This window comes from Mesoplodon mirus (assembly GCF_964341445.2).
Source record: "Mesoplodon mirus genome assembly, chromosome: 12".
Taxonomy (NCBI): Eukaryota; Metazoa; Chordata; class Mammalia; order Artiodactyla; family Ziphiidae; genus Mesoplodon; species Mesoplodon mirus.
The window spans coordinates 71,448,880-71,471,812 of NC_138988.1; the positions used below are offsets into that span (position 1 = coordinate 71,448,880).

At 36.1% G+C, this 22,933-nt stretch overlaps 1 protein-coding gene across 1 annotated transcript in view; it reads left to right on the top strand.

Moving 5' to 3' along the window:
* Positions 1-22,933, top strand: part of DNAH8 (dynein axonemal heavy chain 8) — a 328,140-nt gene that overhangs the window by 203,504 nt on the left and 101,703 nt on the right. The window contains exons 65-76 of the mRNA XM_082637824.1: positions 418-644; positions 2,504-2,622; positions 5,011-5,114; positions 6,579-6,755; positions 8,508-8,675; positions 9,197-9,412; positions 12,694-12,831; positions 14,004-14,131; positions 14,940-15,111; positions 16,633-16,788; positions 20,645-20,800; positions 22,247-22,429. Coding sequence (XP_082493950.1) covers positions 418-644; positions 2,504-2,622; positions 5,011-5,114; positions 6,579-6,755; positions 8,508-8,675; positions 9,197-9,412; positions 12,694-12,831; positions 14,004-14,131; positions 14,940-15,111; positions 16,633-16,788; positions 20,645-20,800; positions 22,247-22,429 — 1,944 coding nt within the window. The remainder of the gene's footprint in view (positions 1-417; positions 645-2,503; positions 2,623-5,010; positions 5,115-6,578; positions 6,756-8,507; positions 8,676-9,196; positions 9,413-12,693; positions 12,832-14,003; positions 14,132-14,939; positions 15,112-16,632; positions 16,789-20,644; positions 20,801-22,246; positions 22,430-22,933) is intronic.

The following is a 22,933-nucleotide window of genomic DNA, read 5'->3' on the forward strand; positions in this document are numbered from 1 at the left end:
ACCTGATCCCTCTCCCATATACAGCTCTTCAGATATTTAGAGAACGTTTTTGCAGACTCCCTAAGTCGTTCCCTTTTTAGACCAAACACTTCCTGTTTCTTCTGCTGTTCTCATGTGCCCTAGTGTCCAGGCCTTTCACGGTTCTGGTCATCTCGCTCTAGAAGAGGTCTGGTTTGTCAGTTTCCTCTTAAAAGGTAGCTCCTAGAATCGAACAGATATAGTCTTAGTATGGGCAGAGTGTGGAAATGTTACTTCCTTTCATCTGGACACTTAATTTACATATTAATGCAGCCCAAGAAGGTTCCTGAAAAAAAATTTGTTGTGTCATATGCTATTGGCTCAGAATATATAAACGTCCCTCCGGCTGACTTATAATCCTTTCATGTTTCTAATGCTTTGTGACTTTTCTGTCGATAGGTTGGTGAGAAGTTCCGTGCCCGCTCTTTGAAATTTCCTGGCTTGATATCAGGCTGTACCATGGACTGGTTCAGTCGCTGGCCGAAGGAGGCTCTGGTTGCGGTGGCCTCCTATTTCATTTCAGGCTATAGTATCGTCTGCTCTAGTGACACCAAAAGACAAGTTGTAGAAACAATGGGCCTCTTTCACGACATGGTTTCAGAGAGCTGTGAAAGTTACTTCCAAAGGTAAGTGACATTACATAAGCATGATAACTACAGAAACACAAAGTTCACTCCAAAGAGGAATTAAATGTAACATCCAGTAAGAGACTCGCCTTAGTGATTGAGCATGAAATCCCAGCTGCACTTAGATATGTTTCCTTGCTTTGATGTTCTAGTGATTATGTATAGAAACGAGGAAAAGTAAGCAAGATTTAAAAATTAACTAGTATCCATACTTAAGTATCACTTTCCCTCCAGACCTCAAAGTAACAGATGCTTAATGAATCATTTTATTTCATTTGCTTAATTTAATTTATTTTGGAAATAACTTAAAGTAATTCATTATAAACTTTAAAATTAGTTAAAATTAGTTTAAAATTAGTTTCTTATTCAGGTGCATTATTTATTTTGATTAAAGAAGTCCTCTCTTCTAAAGTTTCATTATTGCCTTATGCTAAGGGAACATTTAGGTTTTGTATTTGCATCATTTAATCTTACCCATGTTTTCATGCCAAATAATTATGAAACTAAATTTTAATTGACTGTAGAACAGTCCAGTCCCTAAAAGCAGAAATGGTGTTCATGATGTGAAAGCTGGTGTTGGCAGTTCAAGAATATAGCATTTTTTCCCAAAGTGTGATAGTCACTGCGTACTATTGCTCTGAATAAAGATAGGCCATCCTGGGTCTCTAGAACAGTGGGCTTCTTCCTTAGGGTTAATGAACAGGCTTTAGGGAGTGCAGAACCTCCCAGAAAGACTAGGCCTATTTTTCTGCATAGACAGTCTGGGTAACACTTTAATTGATTTTCCAGGGTGGCAGGGGTTCCTATCTCACAAGTTTGTTTATCCTGTATCGTTTTCTTTATTTAAATCCATACTTGGACCATCCTCTTAAATAATTCTAGATAATCTCCCAGATTCTCTTGGTAAATCCGTGTGTATTAATCCTCTCCATTGGGAAGATTTTCTTTCTACTTAACTTGAACTCCACCCCTACTACCATCAACTGTGGAGCTACAAAAACCTACATCCTTATTTTTTTTAATTTCAGTGTATTTTCCAAAGTTTTCATATCCTCTTAGGCTGTAGAAGTTTATTCTGAAAGCAATATTTATATAATGCTTTAAAAATAGTCATATATATGCCAAAGTCCTTAAAATTATTTTTAATGTTAAAAATCTTCAGAACTCCAAAAGTGAAATTTTAATATAAAATAAATTTAATTTAATATAAAAATATAATTTTATAGTATGTGAAGATCTCTTCTTTGACTTGAGTTTCTCCTGTATAAAATTATTCCTTTTATTTATTTCTATTGTTAAATGTAATTATTATACTAAAGCCCATAGTGAGTTGAATGTTTGAATCGAGTGTGCCTGATTTCAAGGACTATCCAGAGATTTAGGGGAGAGATTGGTTTTCACCTTTGTAAGCCTACTCAGCTGGGTTTCTAGCAGAGAAGAGGTGTGTAGCAAATACCAGGTGAATGAAAACGGATCTCAGCACAAGTTCATTTCAACCACTTATCCCTAATATTTGTACAGAATTTTCAAGTTTACAAAGTGTGTTTACATAAGCTGTTTTATTTTTTGATTTTCACAAAATTCTGGGAGGTGTAGGGCAGTGATTCTTTTCTCAGTTTTCCAGATGAGGAAACAGAAGCCCAGAATGGGCATAGGGTCAAGTCAAAACATCAGTTAGAGAGATTTAGTGTTCTTTCCGCCTCACCTCTAGGTTTCCATTCACAATTCCTGCCTTTTTGCTAGTGAATCACTCTCCAGAATTACACTGATTTCACAGTGAGAACAGCGTCTCTATTGACATTTTAGGAGAGTATGTCAGAATGATAGAAGTGAAGATCTTTTTTCTTTTCTACTTTCAGATACCGTCGAAGAGCACACGTGACTCCCAAGTCTTACCTCTCATTTATAAATGGTTATAAAATCATTTATGCTGAAAAGGTGAAATATATTAATGAACAAGCTGAACGTATGAATATTGGTAAGTGGAACAGAATCTTATCTTTTAGGGCTTGTCTGATAGAGATCCCAATATTTTGTTTGGTGGATATTGTTGTATTTGAAAACAAAATATTGATTTTCTTGTTAGTAATAGATTATTTTGAGGGATACCCTTATGGGTCTTTTGACCTGTCAAGAAACTCTGGGCAGAAAAAAATCTAAACAGAGGTGGGCTGTTTTCTGTTTGTTTTTTTTTTTTAATGGATGTTAACTAAATTTATTGAGGTGATCATTTTGCAATACATACATATATCAAATCATTATGATGTCCACCTTAAACTAATATAAGGTTACATGATAATTAAAAAAAAATCTATACTCAGCCATAAAAAAGAATGAAATAATGCCTTTTGCAGCAACATGGATGGACCTAGAGACTATTATACAAAGTGAAGCAAGTCAGACAGAGAAAGAAAAATATCATATAATATCACTTACATGTGGAATCTAAAAAATGATACAAATGAACCTATTTACAAAACAGAAACAGATTCACGGATTTAGAAAACAAGCCTATGGTCACCAAAGGGGAAAGAGATGGAGGGGAGGGATAAATTAGGAGGTTGGGATTAACATATACACATTACTAGATATAAACTAATCAACAAGGACCTACTGTATATAGCACAGGGAACTCTACTCAATACTCTGTAATAACCTTTATGGGAAAAGAATCTGCAAAAGAAGAGATATATGTATATGTATAACTAAATCACTTTGCTGTACTACTGAAACTAGCACAACACTGTAAATCAACTATACTCCAATATAAAATAAAAATTAAAAAAAAAAGAATCTGTTCTGTTTGTATATACCATGTATGTGACCACTGTGTGCACACATATACAAATGACACTGACTGTAAAGTAGTAAAACTAATTTCACCAGCTATAAGGGAAGACAGTTCTCTATATTATAGTTAACACATTTTATTTATAGCTGCTGTGATAGAGGTGGGCTGTTTTTCTTCCAGAACCATTTTATTTAACTCCTTCAACTTTGGGTTGAAGGAGTTGAATAAAACTAGGGAAAAGCCAGCTCTTGGGAACACCACAATTTCAGTTTTTGGTTTCATTACAATTTCCCTCAATTTGTGTAAACTTTGCCATGTTAATGCTTCTCAAATTTCTAACAAAGAAAAAGACAAAACTGAAACAAAAATGAACAAATAAAAACAAAAAGAGAGTTTACGTGAGCAATGATTTTATGAGTGTCTAGTATGTGTAGCATAAGCAGGAAAAGTGTAAACGGGGACCAATTTTATGTCCAGAAAGCATTTGGCCCAAATAATCCAAAACACCTTAGTGCTGTCTTTTCACGTCTACACAGAACGTGGTCACAAAGTATAAAGGTCTGTGAAGTTATGGTGATGATAAGAACCCTATGAGAGAAACTTTCTTCTGGTGTCTTTCTAATGGCTCACCTCCTTGAAGCTTGTCTATATGATGCTCTAGACTCAGGGATGTGCTGAAGCTACTTGCACTGGCTCATGAGAACTGATGGTTAAGTTAGGAATTTTATGATCTGGTTGCTAACACAGGCTTTATTAAAAATTAATTAACTTACAATTAAATTAATTATGTTAAAAGTGAGGGCAATAAATACTCAAAACTCATTACTTCTTAGCTATTTTTACTTTATTTTACTCTTATTAATGTTCTTGAGGAACATTATTATTATTATTATTTCTATTTCTATTCTATCTGTGTGGTAGAAATATTATATAATGAGAACATCTTGGTAGCTTGAAATCAGACATGGTGGGAGTATTTACACCACAGAAACTGGAAACCATACAAATAAGTGCCCTCACCACAGACCCTGATGCTAAATGTTTACCAACACAACTAGAGCCCAGTCGGAATGTGAGAAATTTAGTTAACCAGTTATTTTTCACTAGAGCACTGAGATTCTCAGAGCCAGTTGCAGAAGTTTTAGCAGCTATTTTCATCTTTATAGCAGAGAACCACAAAAAACGTTAATATATTATCTGTCTCATTTGCCATGTCAGCTGCAATATGATTCAAAGGCAAAAAAATTATAGTTACAAAGCCAAGGAAAGCATAAGTTTGTCAAATAAGTTCTCTGGCTAAATTCAGCTTACTCATTATAGCAATGTGACTTTCCCTTAAATGTAACTAGATGATATTCTTCAGTCAGAACTATTTTCTTCATTTCCTGATGAAACTCTCAGAAATATGGTCAGTATTGTTGCTCCTAAAATATGTGTATTTTTAAAGCATTTTGTCCATAATTATTTTGTGTTTGTTATAGTACAAATTATGGTGCCTTATAAGCAGTAAATATTGAATAAATGTTTGATGAGGGGATAGTCATATACTCAGTGTATATGTGTGTATTTGTAAAGGTCTTGATAAGCTGATGGAGGCAAGTGAATCTGTTGCAAAACTCTCTCAAGATCTTGCAGTCAAGGAGAAGGAATTGGCCGTGGCATCTGTAAAAGCAGATGAAGTGAGTTGGCATTTATTGTATCCCTCCTGTGAGGAATATTTTTCCATATTAAAAAAAAGCATTGTTTAAAAACGTTATTAAAAGGTAAACAGGGTATAAGCCTACAGACTATTTCTGGTAAGATAATGTTTACAAAGACCATTAGATATTTTTGTTTAACTTATACCAAGACATACCTAAACTATTATATCCTCTACTTGGTCGAAGACTATTTTTTTCTTCCCTGGTTCTGTCTGTCTCTCTTGTTTTCTGTCATCTGTTTAGGAAATTTCTGCTTGACTGCAAGTTATATTTGGTCTTCTCTTTAAGTTCCCTGCATGCTCTAGGTTTCTGGGATAACCCAAGTTCCATCTGAAGTTTGTGTTGAGGAAGGAAAAGGATAAAAAGAAGAGTTGGTTGAGTTTGTTTGTTTTTTTAAAGAACTCATCCCAAGTTGATAGGGATATGTGCTGCTCCTTTATCTACAATTCCTCCCCTCAGTCTCAGACCGCTTTCAGCTTCCACTCACTGAAAGAGTCTGTCATACAGAGTGAAGTAAGTCAGAAAGAGAAAGAGAAATACCATATGCTGACACATATATATGGAATTGAAGGGAAAAAAATGTCATGAAGAACCTAGGAGTAAGACAGGAATAAAGACACAGACCTACCAGAGAATGGACCTGAGGATATGGGGTGGGGGAAGGGTAAGCTGTGACAAAGCGAGAGAGTGGCATGGACATATATACACTACCAAACGTAAAAATAGATAGCTAGTGGGAAGCAGCCACATAGCACAGGGAAATCAGCTCGGTGCTTTGTGACTGCCTGGAGGGGTGGGATAGGGACGGTGGGAGGGAGGGAGACGCAAGAGGGAAGGGATATGGGAACAGATGTATATGTATAACTGATTCACTTTGTTATAAAGCAGAAACTAACACACCATTGTAAAGCAATTATACTCCAATAAAAATGTAAAAAAAAAAAAAAGAAAAGAATGGATACTTAAGTCTTGACCCTTAGCCAGTTACTGAAATGAGAGAGATAGCATAGTAGAGACATTTAGCATATGACATATGGTAGGCACTTAGCACCCTGACGTATGGTAGGCACTCAATAAATATTAGCTATTTTTTTTGTTATTACATGAGGTTTAATATGACTTCTGACCTTATTCTATTGCACTGACATTAAATAGTTTTAAATTTCTAGAAATTACATAGAGTAGAAATATCATTTTTCTGAAAGCTTAAAATATTTATTTATATAGTTCACGCCTCAAAGAATCGTAGGAAATAGAAGACTGCAAGACTGCTCAAAGGAGTTACTTTAATACACCTTAAAATATAGACAACTTAGATGGGGAATAAATTTGCTCCTATTCTTGTTTAACATAATATTGAATAAATATTCTCTCACTGCTCAAATCTGTAAATCGTGCTGGAAAGGTTTCTATTTACCCTCATATGTTTCCTCAATTTAACAGGTATTAGCAGAAGTCACAGTAAGTGCTCAGGCTTCAGCCAAAGTAAAAAATGAAGTGCAGGAAGTAAAAGACAAAGCCCAAAAAATAGTGGATGAAATTGATAGTGAAAAACTAATAGCTGAGACCAAGCTCGAGGCGGCTAGACCTGCACTGGAAGAAGCAGAAGCAGCCCTGAATGTGAGCAGTGCATTGTTATCTCTCCCAACACAAGTCCTAGCAGGCACCATGTTTTGTTACATGAAATTAACTGTGGATTTTTTGTAATCAGAAAACTGAATTGAATTCTTAATGTGATTTATAATTTCTGAGTCTTGAAACAAATGTTTCTGTTGATTACATTTCCTAAGTTCTACCTTTTTAAAGTCTTTACTTTCCATAACTTATTTTCATTCTCAAATCAGCTTTCCATGAGAACCGAGGAATAATGCTAGTGATTATTGGCTTAAACTGTAGCCTAAGGGATTCAGATTATTTAGAGAGCCTTCTCAGTTCCTTCAGCATCCCAACTAGCCTATGTCTTGCAGCCTTTAACCTTTTTAAAAATCCCCTTGTGGTTCCCATTGCTCTTAGGATTAAAGTCCCGAGCTAGGTACCCACAGCTGTGAGGCAAGAAGATCTCCATTTGCCTCTCATGACCACATGATTGATGATCTGGAGTAAAATTTACTTAACTCTCTTGGGTCTCAATCAGGATTCTAATTCTTCATTGATCCTTGAAGGATCAATATAAGCATTAAAAGTAATGAATAGTTTGCTGGGCACATAGGAAGCACTCAATAAATATTAGTGCTACTGCTGTGATAACCTGGCTCCTGTCTACCCCTTCGATTTTATCTCTTGTCATTTTGTCCCTGTACACAGTATGATCCAGCCATACAGAAACAGCTACAGGCTTCTGCAGTAATCATGGTCTGTTACCTTTAAATGGGTCTCTCCCTCTGCCAGGAATGCTTTCTATTTTTCCTAACTTTCACTAACTAGTAAGAGTCAGTCTTCAAGACCAAGCTCAGATCTCACCCCTTCCAGAAAGTTTTCAATTCTTCTGGACCTCCTTTGTTTTCTTGTAACTCCTATACTTCTATCATGGCAAATAATCCTAGTTTAGGGTAATTGTGTTTTCTCTCTCTTTTCCTTGGAGGATTCTGAGGACAGGGCTGTTTTTGGTTTGCTTTTGTTTTATATGGGAGAATGCTTGTAGTTGTTAAATAAATGAATAGATTTAGGATCATCATTTAATAAAATCATGACAATGACCAGGACACATTCTACACCCTAACTCCTTTTGTGGGTCCTATGATAACACACAAGAGACTGATCACTGGACCAAACAAGTCTTAGGAGTTTTTTATTGATCATATGATGTCCCAGTCCTTCTTGACTTGAATGTCAGGTAATATCTTATTTCAAACCCAGCTCACAGATAGAAACTTTCAAAAATATTTTTATGAGCCATATGTTACAATAACTTTTCTTGTCTCCTTCGAATTCCTCTGCCTTCCATGGACAGGGCAGCCCTCAAAATGAAAACTGAAGGTGAGGTTTCTGATATTCAGGACCTTGCCCCTCTTTTAATATCCATATAATATAGATTCTGTGCTTTGAAGATGCAAATTATCTAAATGTTACACATTAATGATGGTTGTTGCTAACAGAGGTCTGGGGTGGTGGGCAATGAATGGTAATGATTTACTAAAGCAATTCATTGAGGGCAACAGGGGAAAAAAATGAAAACAAAGAAACAGAAACCCCAATTTAAACAATGAAAGAGCCATTATCCTGGAATGCAAACCCTTGAGGAGATAATGTCAGGGATTGGGGAGAAAATATGTTTTAAAATTTTCCACTTTAATTATTTAAAAGTATGAGATTTCCACATGACTAGGAATACTACTTAACAAAAAATATTCTGATCCCTAACCCTAAATACAGACTATCAAGCCAAATGATATTGCCACAGTCAGGAAACTTGCAAAGCCCCCTCATCTTATTATGAGAATCATGGACTGTGTTCTGTTACTATTTCAAAAGAAAATTGACCCTGTCACTATGGATCCAGAAAAACCTTGCTGCAAGCCATCATGGGGAGAGTCATTAAAAGTAAGTAAAATCTATCTCTGTAAGTCCTATGAGGTGTACCAGGTGTCCACATCCCAGGATACTCAATATAGACCAGACACACTGGCAGACAATAATCAATCATTGTGTACTGAAGAGTTTTTCTTAAACTGCATCTCCAAAAATGTAAGTGGGGAAAGATTTTAAAGCTGAATGCCCTCTTTTTATAAAATCTGTCCAGAACCTGTACGTAGTATTGGCACAGTCTTGATGTCATCCCAACCCAGTCTCCAAAGGGGGGTTTGTGTGGTTGGTGGCATTTAGATGCACTCACTAGATGGGAAACTTACATTGTTTTTCTTCTTTACTCTTCACTATAGAAACGGGAAGACAACCTGCAATTTACAGCTTTAGGTTGACTACTGCCATAGTCTTGATTTGTATGTTTAGAGCAAATCAATTATTACTTCTTTGAAAAAAATTCAATTTAGAAGTACATACTAACTCAGGAAGAAAGTACACATTTTCTTCCAGAGCTTACAGGCTGTAATACTATTTTTCAGTTGATGAGTGCGACGGGATTCTTGTGGAGCCTTCAGCAGTTCCCCAAGGACACTATAAATGAAGAGACTGTTGAGTTACTACAGCCATATTTTAACATGGATGATTACACTTTTGAAAGTGCCAAAAAAGTCTGTGGGAATGTGGCTGGTCTGCTGTCTTGGACACTTGCTATGGCAACATTTTATGGTGTCAACAGAGAAGTGTTGCCTCTGAAGGTAAAAATTTCCCTTCTTCTCCCAGTAAATCAATTCTTAATAAAATCATTCATCGTTATTGCTGCCATTAAAAGACAAAGCATAATGTAGTCTAATAAAGGTAGGTTGCTCCGTTACCAAATTTTTCTTTTTCTCTGTATGTCCTCTCACAAGTTCTCATTCTTTTTATCTGTTACATGTTTCTTGGCCTTGCAGACAAGAAACCAAAATTAACTTGTTAACTTAAACTAGAAGTGAACTTATTGGGAATAATAATTGAGCTATCATGAAAGAAAACTGGCTTTAAAATTTGGAGATTAGGTTTGGAGACTGAATTTGATTACTATATTCAAAACAAAATTTATGAAAATTAAGATCAACACCTAGAAATGTTTTAAATTTCAAAGACAGGAAGAGAACCTTATAGGCATCTAAGAAACAAAGTTTAAAAGGTTGCTTACAAAAGAGGAGAGATCAGGATGTGCACAGACTTGCCACAACCCTAAATACTAGAAAATAATGGAAAACATATGCAGAGTACTGAGGAGGAAATTACTGGGGTCCAAGAATTCATTCGCTGGCCAAGCTGCCCTTAATGGGAACAAAAGACAAAAAGACATTCTTAAGGATGTGATTTAAGTACTGAGGGATAAACACACACTCTCTCTGTCTCTTTCACACACACAAACACACACCCCATCTTTTCTGGGCCAGATTGTCCTTTATGTCTGAGAGAACAGAAATACATTCTCAGGAGTGCAAAGGATTCATAAAATATATCACCCAGACATACACTACCCCCAATCCCCGCCCCCAAGTCTGTCCCATAAAGCTAAAAGGGTTGAAAGTGGTTGCTCTTTCCACTTTGTTGAAAGTGGCATGGAAAGTGGTGAGCGGGTGGGTGCCAGAGGGTTACTGTTTTCTAATAAGCCTTATAGAAATGTCTGCCTCTTTAAATTCTGCACATAGGTAGCTTTGAGAAAATTTAAAGTTTTAACAAAGGGAAATGATAAGCAAATATAGCAAATACACCCAAACAAAAAGATACCAAGAGAGAAGTGTTACTATAAATGTAGAATTCAAGAAAAAAAAAGCACTTAGAAGAACAGTTATTTTTATTGATAAAAATTATGATCCATAGTGAGACTTAATTGTAATAATGCTTTATGCGATAAATAAAATAGCGTCAAGTTACATAAGGCAAAATCCATTAGTAGTTTAAGTGGAGTTTTTTAGCAAAAAAGAAAATCCTGTAATTTGATATTGTGGCATATGCTATCAATCCACAACAGATCTGGTAGGCAGAGGGCCAGCTTTAGAAGGGACCGTGCTTGGCTTAATGCTCTGCTATCACCCTCTTAATTTTTAAACAAGGGGTTCTGCATTTTCATTTTGCACTTTTATGTAGCCAGTCCTGAGCAGGCATAAATTAATAATTATATAGAGATTTTACACTATATTATTTTTAAGGTTGAATAGCTACATTGAGCTTTCTTCATATGAACAAAGAACATCAAATTATTTCCAGTGTCCAAGAAACATTTACAAAAATTGATGATATTCTATTCTAGAAGACTTTGATTCAATTCCCAAAAGCAAAAATTTCTGAGACCTCATTCTCTGACTATAACAATAAAAATAAAATGCTTATTTTTTTTTTAAAAAGCTAGTCACTTCTATTTAGAAAATGATGACAAAAAGCTAGTTACCAAAGCTTTTGTGATGCAGCCAAAATGCTACCTTCTTAGCCTTTAAGTGAATCAAAGAAACTAAACACTTCAGTATATACTCACTTATAAGTATAGACACACACACAGACAATTTAAGGAAAGTAGAAAGAGCTAATAAAAATAACATTAGGGCCTCCCTGGTGGCGCAGTGGTTGAGAGTCCGCCTGCCGATGCAGGGGATGCGGGTTCGTGCCCCATATGCCGCGGAGCAGCTGGGCCCGTGAGCCATGGCCGCTGAGCCTGTGCGTCCGGAGCCTGTGCTCCGCAACGGGAGAGGCCACAACAGTGAGAGGCCCGCGTACAGCAAAAAAAAAAAAAAAAAAATAACATTAAAAATTAGAAAAAAGTAGTAAAATTAAAGAATTGGTGCTTTGCAAAATATATATATATATGAGATATGTAATGAATATAAAAGATAAATCCATATAATTACAGATTATAGATTTAAATAATTAAAAAGCAGAATCTAAAGTTATTTGTAAATATATTAGAAAATCTAAATGAACTTAAAATTTCCTGAGAAAAATAGCTAATTTCAAAAAACCAAATACTGAGAAAGAAAATAAGAAAGTTACAAAGGAACTTCAACCCCAGAAGGCTCTAGGGCTATATTACTTTACTGATTAATTACTTTAAATTTATAAGAAACATAATTATCATGCTATAGGACTTAGAGAAAGAGGAAAAACTACTATTATAGTAATTTCACTTCAAAAAATCTTTACCAAGAAAACAATCCTAAATATTTATATACCCAATAGTATTCATCACAGCATTATTTATAATAGTTTAAAATGGGCAGAAGACTTCCCAGGTGGCACAGTGGTTAAGAATCCATCTGCCAATGAAGGGGACCCAGGTTCGAGCCCTGGTCTGGGATGATCCCACGTACCGTGGAGCAACTAAGCCCATGTGCTACAACTACTGAGTCTGCGTGCTGCAACTACTGAAGCTTAGAGCCTGTGCTCTGCAACAAGAGAAACCACCACAGTGAGAAGTCCACGCACCACAACGAAGAGTAGCCCCCACTCGCCGCAACTAGAGAAAGCCTGCATGCAGCAACAAAGACCCAATGCAACCAAAAATAAATTTTAAAAAATAATAATAAAAAAATGGGGAGGAGGGGAGAAAGACATGTCTAAAAGTAAGACAAAAGTTAAGTAAATTATGATATATCCAAGTTGTGGGATATTATGCAGCCATATAACTAATGTTCATGAAAAAGTGTTTAAGGATGTGAGGAAATTATATTACTCTAAGTGAAAAAAAAAATGCTAGTTATCCACTTCTTGACACAATACTCACAGACTATTTCTGGGTAAAATCATGAGTAATTTTTTTTCTCCTTCCCATACATTTCTGTGATTTCCATATTGAACATTAATAATTAAAAGGAAAAAAATGAACTTTAATGAAATTTCTCTGCTTCCCCAGCTGAAGACAACGAAACAGATGACTTCCAAATAGGGTAAAAATTATGTAGTAACTTATGCTATTATTTACCAATTAAAAGCACGAATGTTTTGTAGCACTAATACACCTCTACACTAATCACATCTTCTTCCTTTTAAGGCTAACTTGGCCAAGCAGGAGGGCCGTTTAGCAGTTGCCAACGCTGAACTGGGGAAGGCCCAGGCACTGCTGGATGAGAAGCAAGCTGAGCTGGATAAAGTGCAAGCCAAATTTGATGCTGCAATGAATGAGAAAATGGTGAGATTAAATACACAGAAATTACTAATATGACGTACTGAAATGTTACACAAGTATGTGTTGTGTTTAGAAATCAGGCAAATGTTTACACTGAAAAAAATTTACCTGAATGCCCTTACTCACTGGCTATGTCTACTTATTTTGGATCTTTAACACTCTACATTCTTTTTTCTATTTTTAGTAATTATTTTCTATAAGAAGAAGCTGTGATGTCATACCTAAGAGTACTGACTTTGGAGTCGGAAAACTAGGTTTGATATCCAGTTCAGTCACTTATGAATTGTGCAGTTGGGGGTGATTGACTAACTTTATCTGTTAAATACAGATAAAGCTACAACCTTATGGTATAGGTTGTAAGCAGTGGTGGTCTGGTAAACGTTCAACAATCAGCTTGTCGGGGCGGAGGCTAGGGGGAGAAGAAAGACTTGATTTGCAGTGTTTGCTGATTTCTGTGGTCTAGGTACCCCCTGACACTGTCCATTTTAAGTCATCAATGTGACAAGACAACGCATGTATGGGAAAAGATGCAGCATGCCATTATATACTATTTCCACCATGCAGATGCAATGAACTTAACCTCAAGAGTATAGATAATATGAAAATGTAGTAAATAACTAGGAATTGATGAATTTTGATTATTTATTACCTTTAACATAAGTTTATGTAATTTAGTTGTGAGCTATATAATTTAATACTGTAATTTAATTTTTAATAATGGCTGTGTTTAACACCAGCTCACAAATTTTCTGAAAAATGTAACAACTGACTCTTTTGAGCTGATACAAGCTGGCTTCAGCATACTACTGTCATGTAGGATTTTTCTGGGGAAAAAAATCCTTTGTAAACTGCATAGAACTCAGAATTATTATTAAATCCAAGAAAAAGGTATATTTATAGTTTTGAGAATATTTAATAGAAATACTATTTAAGTTATGTGATTTGGATTCTCTCTTACAAAATGGCTCTTCTTGAAATTTCATAAGGTAAAATAACTATATTATGAATGAATTACAAGAATTTAATATGTAAAATTTTACTGACACTATATTTTTAGATTATATTTATTTTGCAAATTAAGAAATTCCTTCATGTATTTTTATGTGTGAATATAAGGGATGTTTGATTAAACAATTTAAGAAGCTCTTTGAGACATTCTCCCTTTATGAATGTAGGATTTGCTTAATGATGCTGACATGTGCCGGAAAAAGATGCAGGCAGCTTCCACCCTCATCGATGGACTGAGTGGAGAAAAAGTCCGATGGACTCAGCAAAGCAAAGAGTTCAAAGCTCAGATGAATAGGTATAAATTTTGGTCTTTGATATAGTTGCTTTCCTTCTTAGTCATCACCCCAAAGGCCACCTCTTTGTGGCATGGGGGAACATAAAGTCTCATTCCTTGTAGTGCTTTTCTCCTCTGTTTCCATATCCCCATCTCAGAATCCCATCATCTAAGGAAGTGCTTAGAGCTTGAGTCCCACACTCTCAGTAAAATGGAGAAGGAAGAAAACTTGGTGAAACATTTTTAACCTCAATTTTGGTTCAGCAATGTGGGCTTTCGGTGTGAGAATGCTTCTAGTATTGTCTGGATTTGCCAGAACAATCTAGTTACTAGTTCCAGTTCTATACTGTTCACCTCAAGGATTTTGAACGTGTGGATCAACAGTTTGTTCTAAATGGAAAGGTATCTTGGGCTGGTGTCTTCTGAAAACTGAAAGAGAGGGAATGAGAGAGGCGTAGGAGAATGGCAAAAAAAAAAAAATGAGGATGAAGAAGAAGTAGTGGTTAAATCAAGATTGAATCTGAATAAGACTAGGGCATGGGATGGGAAAAGGATGCTTTCCTCATCTGGAAGTCAAGCTTCAGGACCTGTAGGCTTCAGAAAGGAGCCTTCTTTCTTGCTCCCTGACTTACTCCGAATGAGGCCACCCCTATCCTGTTTTGAGCCTTTAGGCTCCTTTTTGCATGGTCTCTCCATGTCTGGCTGCCAAGTGTTAAGCTGGGAGCAAAGAAGGACTTCATCTAGTAACAAAACTGCCTGGTGGCCTTTCAAACTCCTTACTGGGAGAACTTAAAATGTGTTAGTGATTCACTTTGTTTTTTCTTAACAGACTTGTAGGTGATATTCTGCTGTGCACTGGATTCCTTTCCTATCTTGGTCCTTTCAATCAGATATTTAGGAACTATTTGCTCAAAGATCAATGGGAGGCAGAGTTGAAAGCACGGAAGATTCCTTTCACTGAAAATCTGAATCTTATTTCAATGTTGGTGGATCCTCCAACAGTAAGTGTTACTTTCCTTACAGCATTATTTGAATTTCATTTTATTTCCTACTCACTAAGAAATTAAGGTACACCTAGTTTTTTCTTTTTGAATTTAATTGAAAAGATTGTTTTGAAAATGCTAAAGTGTTACAAAATTTTTTTTCTTTGTGATACAAAAGTTCCTTTGCATTTTAAGAAATCTTGCTTTCAAATTAATACCAATTGCAATTAATTAATTGCAATTTCAATTAATACCAATTGCTATGAGTGAAAAGATCATTTGTGAGTTATAGGCTTGCTAATACTGAGCTCTTCTAATAACCCTCCATTATTTACACCAGTCCCATTAAATCACATTTTCTTACAAACATTCTAGGAAAATGTAGGTGTTAGTTGGCCGTAAGTACTGGTATTAACTTTCTTTTGATCATTAACCATCTTTTTATAATGTCCAGCAGTATAATAAAATAGCATGATCTGACATCACTGAGTAATATCATGCACTGCTGTACTAACCTTCCTTGCTAGGAATTTGATGCCACTGTCAATTTTTAGTATACTTTACAGAGCTCCTGTGGTATGAAATGCTTTCCAGGCAATCTGTATTCATGAGCTGCTTTTTGATTTGTAAATATGTTCCCCAGTTGCAGTTTCCCTAGGAAAGCCAAACTATTAATTTCAAGTTACCACTATTTAAAAGTCAAAAACTAATATTTTTCAATTCAAACAGTGTTCAACTGGTCCTTACAGGGAAGAGTAATGTATTGGAGACGCACTGGGCACAGGTGAGGTGAAGTGGGCCAGGATATTCTTTGTCGATTGTGGCCTTTGGTGGAGCTGGGATAATTTAACGAAGGTGGAGGCTGGTTGGCTCATTGGATCTTGGATGATTTTGTTGACCACGTGGAGCCAGACTGGCAATTCCCTCTTGATTTTGAAAGGAAATATTAAGAAAAACATCATTAATGAGTTCCTACCAATATAATATTTCATCTCCCCTAATTTCTCTGCCTCCAGCTATGCAATGTCCCTTCCCCCATGTAAGCAGAACCAGAGGGCAGGAAAGGGAAGTTTCAGAGACTTAACCCTTAGGGCTTACCTACTCTGAGGTCTCAGAATATTCATTATCTCTGCCACCTCCAGCCCATCTGGATCCCACCACCCGCCCAGTCTCACCATATTTCAAGTCCCTGCTGTTCTCTGAATGTTCAGCAACCATGCTTCAGAATCCCCAAATCAGGTTTAATATGCAATCAATTTACAATATTTCCTCATAAGTATGAAAACACAATATAAAGGACTAAACCTAGTCTTGGGTTACTAGAGAAAGGATTTATTAGATGATAAATCTGTTTCTTTTAATTTGATGTTGTTTGGTTCACGTTTACGAGTTTGGATTTTTTTCTAGGTACTTGTTCCATAGTCTCAATGGGAAAAATATGTCCAAATTTTAAATTCTTTTATATCGTGGCACTGTTAATCACTAATGAAAGCCTTCCTGTGTTCCTTTGAATGGCCACTTCTATTTCCTCTTATTCAGATTGGTGAGTGGGGGCTGCAGGGATTACCAGGAGATGACCTCTCCATTCAGAACGGCATCATTGTGACAAAGGCCACCAGATACCCACTCCTCATAGACCCACAAACTCAAGGCAAAACTTGGATTAAATCAAAGGAAAAAGAAAATGACTTGCAGGTATGTACCATTTGGTGCATGGGAAAGTAATCTTGAAATCATGGCGTTTTCCCACAATTTCAGTTGAATCTGTCAGTCATAATGTTGTCATCTCTATGATGACAATTGTTTGCTACTTTACAGCCTTGAGTTTTGTAACAGTGATTTGGGACAAATGCTCTGATTATTTTCTCTTTTGTGCTCTCTCTTGATCTCACTCTCCTTCTCTCTGCCCATTCTCTGGCTCAATTGCTTTTGCCAATGTTGGATGTGGCCTTTATTCTGGGCCTTGAGTTTGGGCTTATAAGAAAATGACAAAAATAAGACTTGGGATTCCTCAGTTTAAGGCCATTTGCTCCAACCTAGCTCAGCCACTTGGTAGTACCACATAGCATGCTAGAGTCCATTATTGGAGTTGGATTCTACCAAGGTGTTAATCCTAAGGTAGAGGTAGACAAAGGCAGGACTCCAACATTCCTGGCTCCTTTGGAGATCTTGTTACATTGATGTTTCAATTCAGTATTACAATATGGACTATTCATTGTTTCCTCGACACTGTTCCCAGTTCCAAGCCTTCTGGATGCATAGTTTTGCTTGTACTATGTCTGCTAACCAGAATGTCTTCTCCACCCAACTGCCCACTTTACTTACATCCCAGATAAAAATCTTAAACATTATTCAAAGTCCACATCCAATGCTACTTTTACCCAAACTTGCCTGAGTCCCCAGCTTAATATAGCCTGTCCTGACTCCTCACGCATCTTGTATTTCTGTTATGGACTAGGAGCCTGCCTTAAATTATTGTTCTTTGCACGTTTGTCTTTTATCTCTAATGTACCATAAACTTTTTGTTAGCAAGGCTTATGGTTTTACACCATCTTTATATTTTCTGCACAGCTCTTTATATAGGGTAGTAATTCTGATATTTATTGAATTAAATGAATTAATCAAAGTGTGTCATCATTACAGGAAAACAAACAAACAAACCCAGAAAAATCATGTGGTCATCTTGATAAATGCAGAAGAAGCAGTTGGTAAAACTTAACAGTTATTCATGATAAAACTTCCAGCAAACTAAGATTAGGAGAGATCTTCCTTAATCAGATAAAGGGTATTTACAAAAAGCCTACAAGAAACACCATATTTAATGGTGAAACATTGAAAGATTTCCTTCTGAGATCAGGGCTTTGCAGGCACGTGGACACTGTCTAGCACTCTGGATCACCTCAAGATAGTCCCACCTCATTAAGACTCCAGTCTATGTTTACTTAGAAAACCCAGAAAAATCCTGGGAAGTGAGCATAAGTGGAAGGGAAGAGTTAAGGGAAAGGGAGTTGATGAGAACGCAGTTCCTGAGGAGCTGTAGACACAGAAGTGCATGAGTGGCATTCCTGCTCCTGAACCTAGCTCCCTGGATCCAGCTCAGCTATAACTTGTCCCTTGCTCCCTTCTTCACTCCTCTTGTCTCCCTTGGCTGTTGATCTCCCTGCTCATCTTATTCTTATTTTTCCTGATTGTGTCTTTATCTCTCCATTTCGGCATTAAACTCATTGATAGCCTTCAGTCATGTCCTTCCTGATGCAACCCTGTCCCAAGAAGCTTCTTGAGGAAGTAACAGAAATATGCCAGAGACACTTCCTTATTTTAAAAACCATCAACTGCTAGAATGTAAGCAAATTGAACTGCATCCTTTTTACTCAGAAAACATTATTTTTCTGAATATGTGGATAAGCACATGCACAAACACAAATAAAAGAAAACAAAATGAAACAAAACTATTATTTCTGTGCTTGGGAAGGAAGGCAAAATGAAAAATGAAACACTTTATAAATGAAAAACCAAACATATTTTATATGTCCAGGGCTGCATGAAGGCCATCTTCAATGCCATCTCCAGCACCTACAGCTCTAACCTCTGGAAAGAGAATGTATTCACTTAATTCCCCTATAAAGAATCCACTGACTACTTTGTAAAGCCTGAATGCCAGAGTATCCGTGCAGGAAATACAGGCTCTTGTGGTGGCTACCACAAGCATTCCTCCATGAGAAAAATCAAGTGAATTAAACCTGAAATTATGACTCTAAGATATTATTTCAAGTTTACAAAAGATATTGAAGGTGGATAAAGGTAATCTTTAATAAATTGACAATTTGAAAATTATTTTTTTACTTGGTGTATTAGTCAGAGTTTTCCAGAGAAACAGAACTGAAAGGATATCTAGGTATAGATATATAGAAAGAGTTTTATTATAAGGGATTGGCTTATGGGATTATGGAGTCTGAGAAGTCCTAGATCTGCTATGTACAAGCTAGAGCCCCAGGAAAGCCAGTGGTGTCATTCCAGTCCAAACCCTAGAAGGCCTGAGAACCATGGGAGTCAATGGTGTAAGCCTCAGTCCGAGTCTGAAGTCCCAAGGGCAGGAGAAGATGGATGTCCCAACCTAAGCAGAGAGCAAATTGGCCTTTCCTCCACCTTTTTGTTCTATTCAGGCCCTTAATGGGTTGGATGATGCCCACCTACATGGATGGGGGCCATCTTCTTTTCTTAGTCTCCTGACTCAAATGCTAATCTCTTCCAGAAACAACCTCACAAACACACCTTGAAAAGATGTTTGCCAGCTATCTGGGCATCCCTTAGCCCAGTCAAGTTGACACATAAAATTAACTATCACACTTGGGAAGGACATCACAAAAATAGAGTTTGCGTCTTGGGGAATAGAGTAGGACAGTTACGTTTAGTCTTCCTGGGACCTTGTTTCATCTTGTTTAAGTAAACTAGTTAAAGCTCTTTGTTTAGATTCATTTACCTTATCAACTCATAGTAAGGTCTTTCACAGCACATCATTTATATAAATAAAGCTATCCATCTGGGGGAAAAAATTCCTTCGTGTGCAGGATATTTTGTTTTAGTTATTTCCTTTTTAACCAAAACAGGACAAAGATAGACTTATTTAATTTTTCAATTCCACACCTTTTTTCGTTGCAAGTGGGAGATAATATTTTTTAATTTCACTCTCCTAATCACCTGCTGTCCCAGTGGATCTTCCTTGCATCTTAGGATCAGCACTCACAGTAGCATAAAGGCAATAGTTGAATTCAGAGGATAGCGTATAAGAAGGTAGAGAGTTGAGGACTGAACCTTTGGGAATCCTCACACTTAGGCAGGGGGAGGGATCACTGGAGAAGTAAAGAGTTCAAAGCCAGTGGGCTAATGCAAAGATCAACCAGCCCAGTGTGTCTATTTTAACTAATAACAAACATTGATCTAAAATTGGGGGGCCCCACCAGGCATTCAGAATTCTAATTTTTTTTAATGTAAAAATATAAAAAGCGAATGTATAAGTCTTTTAGGTTGATTTTATGCAAAGAATCATATTCTTATGTTATGTCACTCTTAGAGACAGAATACATGGATGGACCCTTAGTTTGACTCAGTGTATCATTTTTGACATTTTCATGCTTATTTTTTAATCACTTATTCATCTCATAGGTGTCCTGAGAAGATAAGTGAATATCACAAAAATGCAAGTTAGTTTGCTTTCTCTGAATGATTGTAGCTATGTAAGTTTAAAGGATTAATCCTTGATCACTTCTCTTCCATCTGCCGGAGCAGAGCTCTGACCTTCCATCTAAGGAATGCCACTTGATTCTCCTCTTTTGATCTGAGAGACCCCCATTACACACCCAGGGCTTCCACGAAGTCATGACCCACCAAGTTTTGAAAATTAATTTTTGTTTGTTACTTTCATTTTTATAAGTAAGGCTTCCTATACAGTCCTTAGAATTCTTAGTCATTTATCCAACATATCTCTGGTTTCCACTCAGGAACAGGCACATTCTTTGTAACGTTTATATAACAATGATCTCTTTATTTGTAGGTAACCTCTCTGAACCATAAGTATTTCCGCACGCATTTGGAGGACAGTCTTTCCTTGGGCCGACCCCTTCTCATTGAGGACATTCGTGAAGAGCTGGATCCAGCCCTGGATAATGTATTAGAAAAGAATTTCATTAAATCAGGCACCACTTTCAAGGTGAGCTTCGAAAAAGGGGGAAAAAAAGAAAAGGAAAAGAAGAAAAGAACAATGGTGACATCTACTTATCTTTTTGAGCATAGCAGTGAAGACAATTTCCTTCAGGTGGTTCTATTTGACATGCTGGAAAAAATTATTTCCAAACTCATATTCAGTGTTCCTTTTATAACAAATAGTATATAAAAAATACAGGGGGAGAACAATATCTTGGTAACAATAGCCATTTATCTGAAACTAACATATTAAGGAAAGGCATCTTGTCATAATAATAATATATTAGTGTTACACACAAAATATGTACATTTTAGCAGCTCTGAGAAAGTTGGTTTTCAAGCTATGTATACATCTATACAATAAAGCCTGTGTTTCCTCACTGGATAAAATGGCATTTTTAGTTAAGTCTATGGACATTGATTTTATTTCTCTCTTTATTAACTTTCAATCCAAACTCACAGACTTTGCTGGAAGCAGTGGAATACAGTTCCCGATCATTGGTGATAACATGAATTGTTTTCAATACAAGTGTCTCTTTTTTAATTGGTTTCATTCTTTACTTTTAGGCTTCTGTGGTTTTATTGAATGACAGCATTTCTGACTGAGATTTTTTGCTTTGGACAACTTAATTTCATGAATATCAGTGAATAAAAATGCCAATTTTCTCATTAAACAAAGACAGATTTATTCAGAAAAATTTTCTTCATAATGTGAATTCTTTTATATGCCATATTTAATATGCCAGAAGAGGTCGTAGTATGTCCATTCCTGAAGGACTTTTAAAAGACCCAGATTCTTATCTGCAATTTGAAGGTCATGATGCCTGAGAATTAGTGCCTTAGCAATGTGGTTTTCAATCACAGGAAGGATTAAAATTAATTAAAAATTTAAGTCATTTTAAAATGTTATAATTTCCACCTGAGTTTTAGGTAGCAAACCCAGTTGTTTTTAATACACTGAAAATTGTGGTGTTTAAGATAATTGTTATCTTTCTGGGAAAAAAAAGTTGGCATTTTTTTCCTCTGAAAATTTCATTAACCCTTTCTCTTATCAAATATGCTTCAGATATGACTGTGAAATGCAAAAAGAAATAACACTTCTTATAAACACAACAAATTTCCATAGCAGGAAACAATTTCCTCAGGTGGGAAAAAACAGTCAAATATGAGGCATGTCTGAGTTTTCCTTTATTCAATATTTGTTTTGGATAAATTTTTCATTTAATTTGCTTGGTGTCATGGCTAAAAACATTTTCAGGCAGGACCAGAAGTCTAAATTATTCTAAAGGAATAAGCTTTGTTATTTAAGATCACTGATTAAAATTTTACAACTGATTTTTGTAATTCATTCATTTCACTGCACTGACTTTTGATAAACTCTCTTCTAAATTGAACCCAAATTTCTTGTCTTGTCCTTTAAGCTGTTTGTAATTTAATATTTGAATTGATGTAGGTGAAGGTCGGAGATAAGGAATGTGATATCATGGATACATTTAAACTTTATATTACAACAAAGTTACCAAACCCTGCCTTTACCCCTGAGATCAATGCTAAAACGTCAGTCATTGATTTTACTGTTACCATGAAAGGACTTGAGAACCAGTTACTAAGGAGGGTAATTCTAACAGAGAAACAGGTAATAATTTCTCAAGGTAAAGAACTTCTACTTATAATAAATTATAATAAATGTTTTAAATGTATTGGGAAATTGTTGAGTATATGGAAAAGAAAAAATTGAGCAAATCATAGTTACCTTTGTTAACATAAATATTTGTTTTGTAGTCTCAAGTCCTGTTGAGAAATCATGTAACTCACCTCTCCTCCAGCACCAAAACCACACGTGCACACACACACCACTCTTTCTACTGCTGACTTTAAAGCTTTGGGTATGTTGACTTTCATATCTATCGACCTATGGATGAATAGTCTTGGATACACCTGGAAAATTCAATAAAATAATGATCCTGGAAAAGAAGAACTTGCTCTGAATGAGTATTGTTACCACTATAGTAGTTTCAACTACTACACTGCAATAGTAATTGATAGTACTTGATTGTAATTGAAAACACCACAATCTAGCAATCTAATGATCTAGAGAGCCATACTTTTATCTTAATTAAATGAAACTTACACTGAAGCA